Below are 16,617 nucleotides of genomic sequence, written 5' to 3' on the forward strand. Positions count from 1 at the left end.
ATGCACAGTTATTGTTGGTTTTGTCTTTTGCAATTCTGACCTCTCTTTGTAACTTTTAAGAAATAGAAAATTGACCACCAGTTGAGACCATGTTCATGTTGATAAGATCAGCCTGTTGATGTCGGCACCAGGACACATGGAGCTGTTTAACCCCACTACCACCCCTAGCACACAGAGCTTACAGGGTAAGTGCTTATTACATCAGGGAAGAACACAGGAATGTTGGTAATGGGCAGTAAATAACATTGGTTTGTTGTTCTGATCATCATTCTTATAATCTTGAATATAGAGGACAATGTTTTTGAGAGCTGGTGACACCGCTACACAGGATGCTACCCTTGAGCTACTTTGGTATTTCCTTGACCTCTTAAGCCATTTTCATATTCCTCCACCATTAGAAATAAACACCCAGAGTGCAATGCAGTAAGCAAATGGCATCACTGCTCTATGTAAAAATGCAAGACCTTCACATTCAGATTTTAGGTTTTAGGACATAGGGCTATGAAGACCCTTAATTGGCCTGATAACTTGTCAAGAGTGGTTCCCCAAAAATCATATGATAATAAATTGCAGATTTAAAATTGTAAAGGTTTGTAGGTAGCAAGGTTCCAAGGAGCAGACTTGGCTGTATCCCGGGTTCAGTTGGTCACAGAGCACCCCTGGAACAGAAGGCCCTGTACAAGAAGAAGGGCACTCCTGCACCCACAGTGGGCAGAGAGACCCTGGCTGTTCTGGGTGGCACCAGGGAGGGGTCCCAGGAAGATTATCTGAGCTGATTTCAAGTGCCTGTATTATCCAAGACAAGTACAGGCAAAAAGCATGGAAATAAAATGAACACAAGGGTCCATGAAAAGCAGCATGGGCTCTTGGTTAACCTTGCTTCAAAATATTTACACACCCAAGTGTTAAGAAATTGCTTTGCCCATACGAACGGTACATGTCAAACACCAGCTTTAATTGCTGAACATTCTTTTGATTTCCCTCAACTCAGCCTTCCCACGTTTTAGCATCTCCATTTCTGTACAATATTTTTTTACATTAAGTACGCACCTTAAGTTGAAAACATTAAGGTTCTGGAAACATGGATTAAAGTGGATTACGTTTTTCTCAGTTATGTCGTTTTGCTTTGTAGAACTCTGAAAATCATTTTGACAAACAATTTAAGGCGTTTTATACAAAAGAGCACATGAACATTTACATTTCATCACTATACTGTTCTGTACGGAAGGTAATTTCTTGTAAGGATAGTTCTTGACTGCATGCCCTTTTTAACTTTTTGTTGGCTATAGTTTTATAGGTGTTGATGTGGAAGATGACATCCACTACAGCCTTAATCAAGAGTGAAAACCGAGATAATTGGACTGAATTGGCCTTTGCACCTGGGTGAATGCAAATGCAAAAGAAGTCTCAGTATTTTCTTATCTTATTACCCTCCATTTGGCTTCTAAGTCACTGAAAGAATGTAGTTCCTGCACAAGTCCAGATGCCACAGTTTTCACATCACAGAACTCAAACAATTGTCTCATCCAACAACTATGTGCATAATCTTAAACACACGCAAATATTAAAAAGATGCAGTTTTGTATAGTTTAAACTTATAAACAAGTAGCCCCCAAAGCTTGCTCTCAAGGGCTACAATCCAAAAATTTCCAGCCATCTCATTGAGAGTATTAGCTTGAGTGTGGATCAAAGGTTTAACTTGACCCAGTCAGGCCCCATTAGTATAGAGCCTCAGATGTTAAAAAGAGACCTAGGAAACTTGGTGAATTAATGAACAGAAGGACATACTGCATTGAGGGCTCTTGTGGCACAAGTGGCCAGAAACTGAATCAGATTAACAATCTAGTTACTAACACCAGTCATGATAATTAAGACTTCCAACACACAGAATAAACTCCCAAAATAATTTTAATATTTTGTTCTCATCTCTCCTCTTTCTCTCACAAGGCAATAATGTAGTCATGCTAAGGCTATAAAAAGTCAAAAAAAAAAAACAAACAACACACAGACATTCAGCCGGGCCTCCTGGGAAGCCACTACAGTTACAGTACGAACCCATGAACGGGTACAGAATCTTAAGACAACTTCCATGGGAACAGCACACACCTGACTCTCTGATGTTACAGCACAGCTGTGGTTACGCTATACAGCAAATCTGCCCCCAGCAGGCAGAAGAGTGTTACTACAGTCTAGGAAGGGCTCTGGGATGTGAACAATCCCGCTAGCGAGCCTGGATTGGATCCTGCGGGCACACCGCATGAGTGACGGACAGCTGGGATCCCACACTCCTCGACAGGGAGGAGACAATTACGACACTGTAATCAACGGGTCAAGAAGACACTCGACAAGAAAGGACGATTTCCTGAAGACTAAACACAGAAGGGTAAAACAATCGGTCCGCAGACAAGGCCTCTCGTAGAGGTCACACCTCAACAGGACTTGAGTCATTGGCCCTGAAACAGCACAGACCTGCAGTGCTGAAAGCCTGGTGCAGACTGGCTCCCAGTCTAACAGTGCAATGACAAGTCACATACCTTCTCAAAAAAATAAAAAATCAAGACCACCTCAGAGCCTGGGGCAGAGACAGGTTGGAGAGAGCAGCTCTACCCAGCAGTAGAAGTGGGTGGAAAAGCATTTCATCAGGTGCTGGATACCAGATGACAAGCACATAATTATACATTTCATAAGATGTTAAAATACTAAATACAAATATCAGACTACAAGGCTGGAACATAAAAATATGAAATCAAGAACATGTTACATCCAGTGAATATGTACATATAAAGTCAGTACAAAATAAACTTAGCTTACATTTACATTTCACTGTAAATATATATATTCTATAAAACAGACCTGTGTAAATATAGCTACACATGTAAAGCTTTGTTTTGATAGAAACTCAAACATTACAGTATCGCTGGTTCCCTGACTGGATCAGTTCAGAGTGCGTTTCAGATCAACAGCAGAGGAGGCAGTTCAGTCAGGACCGTGTCCAGCGGCAACATTTCTGTGCCACTCGGGTCCCTGTACTGGCGGAGCACAGCGCCCCCTGCAGTGTGTGGTGTGAACATCGGGCAGGATGCTCTTCTCCCCTCGTGGGCGTGGGCGCTCGACCTTCAGCCTCTCACGGTGATCTTGTTTTCCACAGCAGCCAGCATGGCACCGAAGCGCGAGTTCTCATTCAGCAGGAGCTTGGATGGCTCGTCAAACTCCACCACCTGAAGAGACCAGATTCAGGCTCAGGTCAGGCGAAGGGACGAATGGACTTGTGAAAGCAGGAGGGGGGAGTCTGTGAGGTGGGGGCGTGTGGCAGGAGTGATGCAAGGCGAGGAAGGTGCGAGTACCTGTCCCTGGTTGAGCACCATGATGCGATCACAGTTCAGCACAGTGTGCAGCCGGTGCGCAATGGTGAGCATGGTGCAGTCCTCAAACGCCTCGCGGATCGTCTCCTGGATCAGAGAATCCGTCTCCGTGTCCATTGCTGCCGTGGCCTCATCCAGGATCAGGATCTAGGGAACAGCCGACACCGAATTACACCGACGCTGTGCTAAGGGTCAGATGCCCACAACTGGGTGAGGTTCGATTCTCTTGGTGGTTAACCTGGAGGCATTTTTACACAGATTTTACTTGTATCCATTTCTTTTGTCAAGTTAAAAAATAATAAGAGTAGGCATAGCTCTACCTCTAAAACAAGAAATTCTTAGCATCTTGCAAGTGGTGGCTTAAGAATAGCTTTCTGAACTCATCTTTAATGAGATGGCTGCTTTGTGGCAGATGAAACAACGTGATTAAAGGTAATTATTTTGCTCTGCTGGAGGAGTGCTTCCGTGCAAGAGTTTCAGAAGAACAGAAACACGTACACAATTAAGATTGTAACCGATCACTTCTATAACACAAGAATATTTTTTTTGGGGGGGGGGGAAACAGTTCAGAATTTAACTTTTTGTTATATTATCAGCCTCTTTCCGATACTCAGCGAATCTTCCAATAAACTGATTTTCACAAACCCTTTTTTCAGGCATTCAGACTGGTATAACCAATATCCAGTCTTTATAACAATGGTATAATATTCATCTAATAGTGACCAACAATTTTCACCTTGGTTCCCAGCGTTCAACCCAGCGTTGCCCTGTGTGTGAGCACTGTGCAGAGCGGTTTGGAAAAGCGCTTACTTTGCAGCGGCGCAGGAGGGCCCGGGCCACACACAGCAGCTGTCGCTCCCCCACGGAGAAGTTCTCTCCGTTCTCCACCACCTCCGACTCCAGCTTCAGGGGCAGCTGAGTGATCTGGAAGGAAAACTACGCGTCGGCAAGCTGCTTCAACACGTCTGGCTTGAAAGCGAACACCTGAGCCAGAGCGCGGCCCGCTCTCGCCAACACCAGACACTCACACACTCCTTCATGTGCGTCCTCTCCAGCGCGTCCCAGATCTGCTGCTCCTCGTACTGATTGAAGGGGTCCAGGTTTGACCTGCGGGGGGGGGGTGGGAGAGTTGAGCAAACTCCACAAGGAGATAAAACACCTCTGCGATCAGACACCTTGAAATGAACTACAGGCAAAAAACAATTAAAAATGACCATCTAGCAACAAACTGTAACCAAAGCGTATTTCCGAACACCACGGATTAAAGCCAACCTGTCTCAGACAGCAGGGGCTCATCCACACAGCAGTGAGAACATGCGAACACGCAGCACTGCTGGACTGGAGCTTCGGAGTCCCTCAACGGCTGCTTTTAAAAAGTGGTTACTCAGTTTTTGGGCTTGGGTTTTAATAATGTGTGACTTGCAGAATGAAGTAGATACCCCTCTGCACTGTAAAGTTCTCTGTAATGCTTGACGAAGGAGCCACAGCTGAGGTTTAAGAAGCTGCTGTGACGCCGTGCTGCAATGGCAGTGCCCCACGGCGCCCCCACCTGACAGTGCCGCTGAACAGCACGGGCTCCTGGGGCATGATGGACAGCTTGCTGCGCAGGTCCGCCAGGCCGATGTCGCAGATATTCACACCATCGATCTTGATGGAGCCGCCACAGGGTTCCACTAACCGGAACAGCACCATGCCGAGAGAGGACTTCCCTGCAAACACACACAGGAACAATGACACCGCTACCTGCCTGAATCACAGGCCTTTTTCACCCTCTTTGCTACACTATTGAAAAATATCCAAATGAGCCCACACAAAAAAGGGGGCTTTCAGAGTAACAGAGGCAGATCTCCATGTTATCAATGAAATGTTCGTCAGAGTTCACCAATTCCAAATATTTAGATGGCATTCCTCTTTCACAAGCAGGGAGAAGTTGGACCCTGAGATTTAATACAGACCTGAACCAGTCCTGCCCACAATGCCAATCTTCTCCTTAGGCCGGATAGTGCAGCAGATCTTCTTTAGCACCAGGGGCAGGTTCTCTCGGTACCTCATCTCTGTGTTGTCAAACACAATCTCGCCCTCCTGCGGCCATTCCTTTGGAGGGGCCTTGTTTTTAATGCGGGCAGGAGCTTCAAGGTCCAGAGACTGCAGAGAGATAAACAATGAAGGCAAAAGTTCAGAGGTTAGGGGACTGGTCTATACCTTATGCAGGACTGGGCTGATCTATTTGAAGAAAGATGTCGGCTCTGTACCTTGATGTAATGGTTTATTCTCTGCACGGAGGTGAAGCGAGCTTCGGTCTCAGAGGCCAGACGCACAGTGAACTGGAAAAGCCCTGTGAGCTGAGATAAACAGAAAGACAAAGGAAGGAGAGTTTTTAGATGTCTTACATTGTCAGTCAACTAAAGTACAGGGCCATAGTTGTTCTGGAGATTCACTGGAGATCTAAGGTTAACAGCAGAAAAATGTTACATTACACAAAGCTATATAGCACCCAATGTTTAGAATTTACCCTGGTTTTAATTCACCCAGAAAACACATTAAAACAGTTTGTCGATATTTAGGCTTTTGTTTGAAATCACACCACAATCCCTTCTGGATGAAACAATGGTGGGTGCTCTTAACAAGGGGGATCGCAATAGAGTGAGCAAAATAAACCGCTACTGGGGCTCAGAGCTCAAGAGATACCCCTGACACAAAACCAGGACACACCTGCACAGCATAGGAGATGGCCAGACCAGCGTAGGCAGGGGGAATCTGGCCATGCATGAGAACAATCATGAGGCCGGTGATGCTGATGAGAGCCACACTGATGACGTCCAGACGCACAGCCAGCCAGCGCATCGCGCAGTTGAATAGGTAGACGGGTGCCTGGTTCTCATCCAGCAGCTCCTGGTACCTGAAAATACACGTTACAGTCGGAGTGCTGGGACTGTCACATTCCTGAAGGAGGCTACACCATATTCTGGTCACAAAACAGACCACGGATGTACAGCTGCTCAATACACCTAACGAGACTGAGCCTACACAGCACTTTAAGGAGCTGGCACAAACTAAGTATCCAGTAACCTTTTATAAAAAAAATGCAGTACCTTTTATCAAAGTATACAGTGGGCAGACCTTGCTGGGCTGTGGGTGTCTGTTTTGTTACCTTCTCTAGCCAAAAGCTAGAGATTTGCCAAAAGCCGAAGTGCAGCACTCACCTGTACAGGAACTCCTCGCCCTTGTTGTAGGCGTGCACCGTGGTCAGCCCCTGGATGCTGGAGGTGATGTGGGAGAGGAAGGGAGACTGGGTGATGTTGTCCAGGCGCTTCAGCTCTCTGATGAACACCCTGTGAGGAGCCAGACATCACACCTCATCAGTACCGACACACAACCTTGGTCTTGGTTTCCCCGGGAACAGGTCTGCATCGCTCAAGCAGAACCTGACAGCGCTAATGGCACCATCTGGATACAGTAACCAGTCAGCCAAACAGCAGAATCCCAGGACCAGTTTAAAACACTGCATTAAATGAGTAATAAACACATTGTGAATCTGAATGTTGGGTAGAGGTTTAATAAGAAAAGCATCACACAACTGCAGAAATTTATTAATTCTTCTTATTTCATCCAATGAAAAACAGCAAAAACATTTTAGAAAACAGATAATGGAGTTTAATGAGCATTCTATATTCAAAACAGAATGAGATGCACAGTTCAAATCTCAAAGCTGTGTACCTGGAAACCATGTGCAGGACAGTGAAAAGGATGACCAGAGGACCCACTGCAACCAGGAACCACGGGAACACACAGGAAATCACCCCGAGGCAGAAGAACACCAGGATCACGTTCTGAATAAACATCTCTGCCTGGAAGGGCAGCCGGGTGTCCACTGTGGAGAGAGAAAGAGGGCAGGAGTGAGACTTCATACAGGTAGTAAGCATGACCTGCACTAAACCAAACATCCACTCTTATTAAGAAACGACACTCCAGAACTGTGATAGCAACCAGAGTTTTAGATGTCAGCAGAACATCCACTTTGTGTGGCACCTCATAAAAAAAAAAAAAAAGGATTTTTTCTTAAAATCATAGTTGCAATTTAAGGCCACAATAACAAATAGGTTAAGTGCTTTAAGACATATCCCCCTTTATTAAGTCTGCTGCAGCATTCCTGTACAATGCTTTTTCAAGCTGCGTGCTGTGTAAGCTCAGGTACATTTGTGCAACATAATGTTTCCCAGTGGTCATGGAGCACTTCTGTTTAGGCAATGGCAGGGTAGTGCCAGCCAGCTGAATGCAGCTCTAGAGCAGAGAGGGGCGGAGGTCTTCACCTTCATCCATGTCCTTGGAGAAGCGGTTGAGAATGCGCCCAGTGGGGGTCGTGTCGAAGAACTTCATGGGGCTGCGCAGGATCTTGCGGAAGAGTTCGTCGTGCAGCCTGGAGGAGGCACGCAGGGTACCCTGTCCAGAAAATGGGAGACGGGATTCAGACCAGATGCTTCAATTTGGTCAGAATCACCAAATCACCCTCCCACAACACAAATACATTAAGACACACTTGTAGTGTGTTTGAGGTATCAAGACAATCGAAAAGATCAATAGGAAAGTCTTGCCCTTCCCCTTGAGTCAAGTCGGGACTATGATGGGAGAAGCCATCTTAGGCAAGAAGGAGATCAGCATCAAAGTTTACTACTAAACTGTAGCTGTAGCCTTTCAGGAATAAGAAGTTAGAGATCCCAAAGGAAGATACCTCTAGACCAAAGAATTTTACCAAGTGTTCGATGTTTATACGGCAGTAATTGGGGACAATAATCATTGATCAGTTAGACCTAGAGAATTTGTTTTAATACAGAAGTAAGAGCATGGGTTAAGGGACATCATCCAGCAATGACAGCTGAGACCTATCAGTAGACAGATTCTTTCCTGGTCACCCAGGAAAGTGAAGGGTGGCAATTCCAAAGTTATCATTTCTCTACAACAGACCATTGCCCAGTAAGACTCCTGGCTATTGGAAGGGGTTGGGTCAGCCAATCTTGAGCCATCACTAAATATCCTAGGAGAGGTAGTCAGATGTAGACTGATCAGATGTTAATGGTCTTATCACTGGCACAACTCAGCCTGTGTTGAGATATCCAGTTGTTGAAGTCCCTTAACCCAACAAATTGAACAGGGCAGCAGACAGTACTGCTGTTCTGAATCTGAAGGGGTTTCGAGGACTTTACCTTCACAAACGCTATCCCACGCACAAACTTGAAAATGAGTATGATGGCCATAGAGAGAGCGTAGATGCCGGCATAGTATTGCATCAGAGGGTTATCCTTCATGCTGTCACTCACCACTGTGTCATTACCCAGAAACACAGAGGTGTTCTACCAGAGAATAAGAAACATACACTGGGTTAGGAAACAGCAACTCTTCTATCATGTATTTTGAAGTTAATCTAAACGGAACTTCAAAAAGCAATGGTTTACATGCAGCACCATGTCATTTCCGAGTGTTCTTTGTCTGAGACGTGACTTACCCCACTGCCTTGCTTGATCCAGTAGCTGAGCCACCAGTTGCTGAAGGCTGTACTGCCCACATTGAGCACGAAGAGAGACAGGAGGATAAAGAAGACCAGGGGGCCACCAGCAGCCTGAATATAAATGCCATACACTGACCAGGGCACAGAACCCTTCCCCTTTTCCTCCACCTGCATCAGCTGGCCTGGGGAGACAGGGTAGGAACAATTAACAGCAGCAAAGACAGACTCCTGCAGTGCAACATGCGTGTGCAGTTACAAGCTTGTAAAAGATGACTGAAAACAAAACATGTTAAATAAAACACCTGTAACAATCATAAACACCATCATGAATAACTTCGGCAATGTAGATCTCTTGTGCTCGTTGTCAGGTATCTAATTAACCTCACTTTAATGCTGTTGTAGATTGTAAATGATCTACAGAGGCAAACAAAATGCCCTGTCTACACACAAAAACACAAAAAGACATGTTCCTCCGAGAATCGAGTCCCAAGATGAACGCACAAGGTGCTGATGCTTTTATAGCTAATTGTAACCGTGCTAGCTAGCAACAAGCTTGCAGGGGGAAATACCTTTTTAAACAAAACATTTAAAATCAGAGCATTAAGTTTCTCTATAACAGTTTTGTTTTAAACTTGGCTTCAGATGATGTAAAGATATAACTTAAGCTAAAAATAAGCACATTATAGAAACGTTTTGTGATTTTTCAAAAATTAAAAGCGTAGAAAAGTAAAATCTCTTTTGTTCTATACCTGGTTTCAGCACATAGCCCTGACCATGATCTTTTCTAATAATCTATTCAAATATATTCCACACCTCGGACCTCAAACTCAATACATGACTTCCATGTCCACTGGCTTTTAACAGCCGAGCTCTCCATTTTTGGGCTCCAGCCCTCAAAGTCCATACACATATTTTAAGTCATTTTTAAATATCTTCATTCTACTTCCCAGCTGAGTAAAAACTCAGTGACCAAGACCTACAGCTGGCACAACTCCCGGAAGAGAGTGCATTTCCTGAGGACTGGAGTTCAAGAACCCTACACAAAATGATCCGAGTGCAGAGACAACAGGCACAGATGAACAAAGGGTTTATTTCAAGCTTTGGACAAAAGAAGTAAGTGAATCCAGAAAACATAATAGTTCAGCTCTCCCACAACCTGAAGAACTTACCGTCATCCTTGCTGACAGGCTTGTCTTTCTTCACAGAGCTAGCCTTGGCTGCTTTCTCAGAAGGCTTCTTCAAGGAGTTGCTCGTGTTCTTGTTACTCATCTGCTCACAGACAAAGCATTTACACACAACTGCAATGGAGATTTTCCTTTAAAGGAAAGGTTGTAAGATAGCAATAAAATGCAGCATTTTTAATGTGAGATTCACGTCAAACATTATGGATGCCCTTCAAAATAGAGTGAACAAGAATGATCAACTTCATGGCAAAACATCCAGCACCCATCTTCACTCTACCCACACAGGATGTGCAGATGAAGAGGTGGAACTGACCTCAATGCAGGGGGCGTCCCCCAGCTGCAGGTTGTTGAACATGGCAGCGTAGTCTCCATTGAGCTGCATCAGGTCCTCATGGCTGCCCTTCTCTGTGATACTACCATCCTTCATGAAGAGCACATCGTCACAGTCCACCAGGTACTGCACACAGACAGGACACATAGAGGGAAAAAAAGAGTGGTTACTCTGCTTATTACCCTTTCTTCTCCATTTCAACATTTTAACCCCTTGTTATACTGGATCTCATTATGTCACAGTATCAAGGTTTATACCAGATCCTCACATAAAGGGGAGGCTTATTGAAATTAAAAGGTTCCAAGTCATACGGTTTATATTTATATATTAATATTGTTTGTAAACATGGAGGCTGGCTCTGCAGACCCATTGCCTCTCCCCACAGTCAACTCCACAGATTGTCTGATAACACTGTGTGGCACTCTAGCAAACTGGACCGAACAGGAAAGTCTGTACAGTGCCATGCTTATGAATACAAAGATGTCTTGCTATTTCAATCTCCATTTGTCTATAGACACGGCCGAGGAGGGTTTTAGAGTTTTAACTGTGATCCGTGCCTTGGGGAATGAGGTTCGAGTTGCAGGGAGAAAAGGAGGAGCTGTGGAGTGGGTACCTGCAGTTGATGGGTGACGAACAAGATGGTCTTCTGCTTGAGCTGTTTCTTGATGGCATGGTTGAAGATATGGTTACCCACATGTGCGTCCAGAGCACTGAGGGGGTCATCCAGGATGTAGATGGCCCTGTTGCTGTACAAGGCCCGTGCCAGGCTGATTCTCTGACGCTGACCCCCACTCAGGTTAGCACCGCGCTCCCCAATCTACAAGGGAGATGAAAGCAGAACCTGGCATCGGTCTCCATGCTCCTTCGTGCGTATAGTTTATTTTCCTCTCCCATTCCAAATTTTTTGATACAATAATCCATTTTGACCAATTAGATTTTTAACTGGGCAAGAAAAGGAAGCCACTGTGTGATGCACGTTTGTATGTGCTCAAATTGGAGTTCCAAGATGGGTGTATAGGAACATCATACATAACGTGCATGTCAATGTGCACTTTTAGCAGGAAAATTGTGCAACCAAGCAACAGCGTTAACGGACGTTCTGGGCATTATTTCTTAACCAGCCTTAGTAAAGCTTACTAACCTCTGTCATGTCACCATTGGGGAGAATAGCCAGGTCAGGCCTCAGGCAGCACGCATTCAGCACAGCATTGTACCTGAAAAACAGTGCTGATATTAGTTACTGCTGCGGAAATAGAGATACCAATGAGTTACTGCAGTTATACTGTTTACTATACCTCTCCTCCTCGTATTCTTTCCCAAAGAGGATGTTGTCTCTCAAGGTGGCATTCAGTATCCAGGCCTGTTGTGCCACATAGGCAAAGTCCCCATTCACTGCAATACTGCCCTCCTGCAGTGTCATCTGGGGAGGGAAAGACAGCCCAAGAGGGGAGTCATGCCTTTACAAGCCCCAATTCTTCACACGTAATACATAGTAAAGAACCATTCCAAAAGAAAACTGCTTTTTCTCTTCATTTGGATACAGCAGAAATCACTACCAAAGGCAGGACAATTAATCCAAGCGGGTTTGTGGTCCTGGTATTTGAACAAGTGTAACCTAGTTCATTTTCAAAGAACAGAATTTTCTCTCTAGTAAATTGGGACAACTAGCTACTGTTTTTCCAGTCATTCTGACCTCACTGCCAATAGATTTTTTTCCTCTTCAAAACAGCTGCAGTGTCCTTCCTTATTATACTGGATTGCAGTAAAACCCATGATTGTAAACATAGGTTTTTTATCGCCTTAGAATCTATGACTTGTGACCCTTGGTGGGCATGAAGATCAACAGATTACTAACCAGACTCTTACCTGTCCCAGAATAGCAGAGATCAGGGAGGTCTTTCCACTCCCCACACTTCCACAGATTCCAACCAGTTTGCCCTGATCAGAAACACAAAGGATAACACACATCATCACAAGTGCAAAGACAGGGGCAGAGTCTATCAAACCTACTGCTTCAGACTTCGCTGCTGCTTACATTTTGCACTGCAACTACATCTTTAAGACAAAGAACCAAAATTAGTGCCATTGAGACAAACATACGTACTTTAAAAAAGCTTCCCCTACCCTCTCTACCCCAAACTCACATGGCAAAATTACACTGATCACAAACACTTGACACTCACCCCTAGCCTGGTCTGAAACACACATCCCTCTGGACCCACAGACAAACACATACAACTCTCACCCCATTACCCCATGACAGGACCCACAGACACGCATACAACTCTCACCCCATTACCCCATGACAGGACCCACAGACACGCATACAACTCTCACCCCATTACCCCATGACAGGACCCACAGACACGCATACAACTCTCACCCCATTACCCCATGACAGGACCCAAAGACACACATCCAACTCTCACCCCATTACCCCATGACAGGACCCACAGACACACATCCAACTCTCACCCCATTACCCCATGACAGGACCCACAGACACACAGCACCCCTCACCCCAGTGCCCCCAAGTCTGGCTCTGACAGTCTCAGTTCACCTGCTGCACTGTGAGGTCGATGCAGTGCAGAATCCTATGCAGTCGCAGGCTGATGGTCGGGATAGCTCGGCCCTCATCCTCAGGACTGGACGGCTCCTCGTTTTCCGTGAGTAACTGGCCTCTCTGCTCCGCCAGCGCCGCCTGCTCCACCTTCTCCTCCTCCCTGTGCGGCCTCTTGCGCTTGCCTGTGCTAACCTTGGGGGTGCCCCGCGGCGTGGGTTGGACACTGGAGCTGGCCGAGTCCCACGCGCAGCTTGCGCCTATCAGCTCGATGACATTGTGGGGGCTCGCTGGTTTAGCCCTAATCATTTGAACCTCCTCCATTAGAAATAAACTCTAAAGAGAGTGGTGAAAAAGGTGTAAACATGAGAGCTAGTCAAGAGAGGGCACAAGCCATAGACAGCAACAACAACACTGGGCCTGAGGTGTGAGCTGAAGACTTCCTGCAGTTCTGAGGCCCCAAGCCCCTGTGGCCTGCCCTCACACAGCTCTGTGGCAGTGCTTCTCCTGCAACTACACAACTGATTGTTCCCGTTAAGTTGTTCCAGTCCAGAGTCATTTTTAGTAACCTTACAATCACAGCCCCTCAACCTAACAGGCATCAATATTGTAAAACATGGTCATGTATAAAGTCTGCATGTCCTGCTCCTCGTAGTACATGATGCTTCTCATTTTAACTAAACACCATGTTTTTTTCAACAAACAGCTGAGGAGTTAAAAAAAAGATAAAAGTTTTTAATTAATTAAGGGCTGAAAGTGTCAGAACTTAGCTGGAAAAAAACAGATGGCGGGGTCTAAATGACAACGATTGGGACGAACCAGAATGTTTTGAAACATTAGCAAAACCTATTTGGTTTGAAAACATTTTGCCTTAATCCATATTTGCATGCAATGCACTTTATTAATTGCATTTCCCCCTTTTTTTCTGAGCAGTTGTTTAGTTCCTTAAAGTGTGATGAATCTTCAGTACTTAAAGAGACTAGAAACAACAACTCATCATATGAAGCAATGCTGGCAGTGTGACTCTCTGGCTGACCAGTCAACCCCAGTGAAAATAAGACCAGCGTGGTCTTACACTACAACAAGGAGTAGCATGATGACTCCGCACTGTACTGGAGACATTCCAAGCATTCCCTGTGTTAAGGGTTCCTTGAATAGTGCATATACTCTGCTCAGTATCCTTCTTAGTGATAAAAGTCCTTAAACAATGAAGCACTTGTAAGGAATAGTACACATCAGCAGTTCTGTAAGTTACAGAAGTTTATAGTCATGACAAAGACTGTGCATACTGTAAATAAATCCCGAAGGCTCACCTTACCCGGCGCAGAAAAGCTGAAAAGAAGAACTGCCAGGCACAGCGTGTATTTTAGAGCACTAGAATAGAAGGCTGCATCTCAGCTATGCAGCAGTTGAGTGATCTCTCACCTTAAACCGCTCCATAGCCACAGAGGCCTCAGAGAGGGACTTCACTGAGAATGGGGTGACTTTGAGAGCGAAGGTCATGGCGTTGAAGACTGTGACCACTGTGAAGGCCTGAAGGCAAGAAAAATTATCTTTAATTAAAACATGCTGAGCACCACCACTCTGTTAAAATAATCACAAAACCAGCACATCATACCCGAGTGGGTTCATCCCCACAATTTAAGCAACATTCGAAACTTGGGAGTCTTTTGAGGGATATCCACGGACTGGGGAATTGTTAAAGCAGTTCCCAACCTTAAAAATCAAGCAATTACAGAGCTAAGACAATATGGTGTATTATAAATGATAGAAATGACACTTTTAGTTTGTTTGTTTGTATCGCAATAGGAGACAGTCAACATGGATTAAAAAAAGCTCAATCTTGTTTTGACTTGGAACCAACCACAGTCATAATGGATACATATAGAGCATAAGGTTTCTGACAAAGGTAGTAGACATTAAGAAAACTGGCCAAATTACAGGGAACAAAAGACATAAATAACAAGTGAATGCTCAATTTGGCATTATGTCATTACTGGGGTACCACAGGGATCTATATTATAACCACTAATTTAGATTGTAGACAACTCCACAGACCATACCGTAATGGTAGGTTTAACAAATACTACAGTAGCTGAAAAAAATTACAATGACCAAAAAGACTGGGAAAACTGCTGTATATTACATATTCGACTCTTTTAATTATGTCATCCTAAAATTGTTCAATACATTAATAAAGCATCGTTTAGAATATAGTGTGAAATGTTCTAAAACAAGATATTGCTGATATAGAATCAGTCCAGATAACATCTGCCAGAAATTACTGGTCTCAAAGAAACATCCTCAACTGGTAGGAGAAAAAAAGGAATGTTTTGTGTTGAATGGAGATGACCAATGGGGAGGCAATTTCAAGTATTCAGAATACTTAAAGGCACTAATAAAGCCAACACTGTGCACTGACAAACTACAGGAGACGCTCACGAACGGACACAGAGCAAACTACCAAGGTGTTCTGGAAGCCTCTACCACGGCTTGTTTTCTGGAGGAGATCCTTGTACTCATTAGCTAGGTGGTCTGAATGGGCTCCTCCCTTAGTGATTTTCCTTCCGTTTACAAATATTGAATAGCCAAAAACTGAATGAGGGTTGACAGAAAGTCCCCACAAAGAGCAATACAAGCTGGCGTGTGCTGTACCTGAGCAGCAGTTAGGTCGTAGCCCAGCAGCATGTGTATGGAGAAGGTGGCCACACTGGCGATGACCACTACAATAGGCGCTACACCCACAGTGATGCTCTGGAAGTAACCAGCACGCTCCAAGATCCTCCGCTCCTCCTCACGAATTCCTGTATCGCACAGCATAGTCAGATATTACACTGTGCACAAGAACCCGAACAGCACCGACAGTCAGCTTGGGGACAGACATCACACAGATTCTAGCCTTGACGGGAATGGCCCCGTTTATGGTCTTGAAAGTGGCAGTGCCTGGTAATATGGAAATTAAGTACATTACATAAAGATGCAGCACGACTGTTCAGAACATTATTACGAGCTCCTGAAGAGACGACCTATGTAGTTCTAATTGTTCCAAAAAAACGGAAGCAATTCACAGGGGCAGTGATTACTCAGACAGAGTAGTGCTCTGCAAAGCAGAGGAGGACCAGTAGCAAGCACTTACTCTGTACTCCATGAGAGAAGGCCTTCACCCAGGCATACATCTTAATAAACTTGATGTAGTTGAGAATTTCGTTCATCTTCTGAACCCGTTTATCAGTCACAGACACTCCCTTCCTTCTGAAATAAGCTGTAAGCCTACAGACAAACATCTGAAGAGCAGGCAGGACAGGTTACATGAGCCAGGAACGTTTAGCTGTAAAGTCTTACATGTGCCACACTGAAACCTGTTTACATTTTTGAAGACTACAGAATTCCGGATTAAGTGGTTTGCTGCAAAATAAATATGGATTTTCTGGATCACATTCTTCAGTTAACCAAAGACATTAAATAAGATCTTTACAAATAATTTTTAAATTCAGATTTAAACTTGCATCGAAACAGAGGGAGAACTGGTTTTGTTCTCTTGAAACATGCAGGAAGCCCACTACTGGCATTACAGTCCTAAACACACCAGTATCTTATTTAAAGATGCAAAAATCTATCTGTTCTAACACAATTAATTTAATCAAAGACAAGAAGAATATATCAAACAGCAGAAGAAA

General features: G+C 44.6%; 1 protein-coding gene across 3 annotated transcripts in view; it reads right to left on the reverse strand.

Moving 5' to 3' along the window:
- Window positions 1-1,890: 1,890 nt before the first annotated feature.
- Window positions 1,891-16,617, reverse strand: part of abcc5 (ATP-binding cassette, sub-family C (CFTR/MRP), member 5) — a 30,433-nt gene continuing 15,706 nt past the window's right edge. For all 3 annotated transcript variants that reach the window (XM_015361385.2, XM_069197811.1, XM_069197812.1), the window contains exons 8-30: window positions 16,077-16,224; window positions 15,596-15,744; window positions 14,366-14,473; window positions 12,941-13,276; window positions 12,247-12,318; window positions 11,676-11,800; window positions 11,522-11,594; window positions 10,994-11,197; window positions 10,363-10,506; window positions 10,035-10,134; window positions 8,863-9,047; window positions 8,564-8,710; window positions 7,673-7,802; window positions 7,080-7,233; window positions 6,566-6,694; window positions 6,075-6,261; window positions 5,615-5,704; window positions 5,318-5,507; window positions 4,912-5,071; window positions 4,391-4,469; window positions 4,173-4,286; window positions 3,345-3,509; window positions 1,891-3,218 (exon numbers count right to left, since the gene is read on the reverse strand). In XM_015361385.2, coding sequence (XP_015216871.1) covers window positions 3,117-3,218; window positions 3,345-3,509; window positions 4,173-4,286; window positions 4,391-4,469; window positions 4,912-5,071; window positions 5,318-5,507; window positions 5,615-5,704; window positions 6,075-6,261; window positions 6,566-6,694; window positions 7,080-7,233; window positions 7,673-7,802; window positions 8,564-8,710; window positions 8,863-9,047; window positions 10,035-10,134; window positions 10,363-10,506; window positions 10,994-11,197; window positions 11,522-11,594; window positions 11,676-11,800; window positions 12,247-12,318; window positions 12,941-13,276; window positions 14,366-14,473; window positions 15,596-15,744; window positions 16,077-16,224 — 3,291 coding nt within the window. In that variant the 3' untranslated portion in view covers window positions 1,891-3,116. The remainder of the gene's footprint in view (window positions 3,219-3,344; window positions 3,510-4,172; window positions 4,287-4,390; window positions 4,470-4,911; window positions 5,072-5,317; window positions 5,508-5,614; window positions 5,705-6,074; window positions 6,262-6,565; window positions 6,695-7,079; window positions 7,234-7,672; window positions 7,803-8,563; window positions 8,711-8,862; window positions 9,048-10,034; window positions 10,135-10,362; window positions 10,507-10,993; window positions 11,198-11,521; window positions 11,595-11,675; window positions 11,801-12,246; window positions 12,319-12,940; window positions 13,277-14,365; window positions 14,474-15,595; window positions 15,745-16,076; window positions 16,225-16,617) is intronic.

The sequence above is a fragment of the Lepisosteus oculatus genome, chromosome 13, assembly GCF_040954835.1.
Source record: "Lepisosteus oculatus isolate fLepOcu1 chromosome 13, fLepOcu1.hap2, whole genome shotgun sequence".
NCBI classification, from domain to species: domain Eukaryota; kingdom Metazoa; phylum Chordata; class Actinopteri; order Semionotiformes; family Lepisosteidae; genus Lepisosteus; species Lepisosteus oculatus.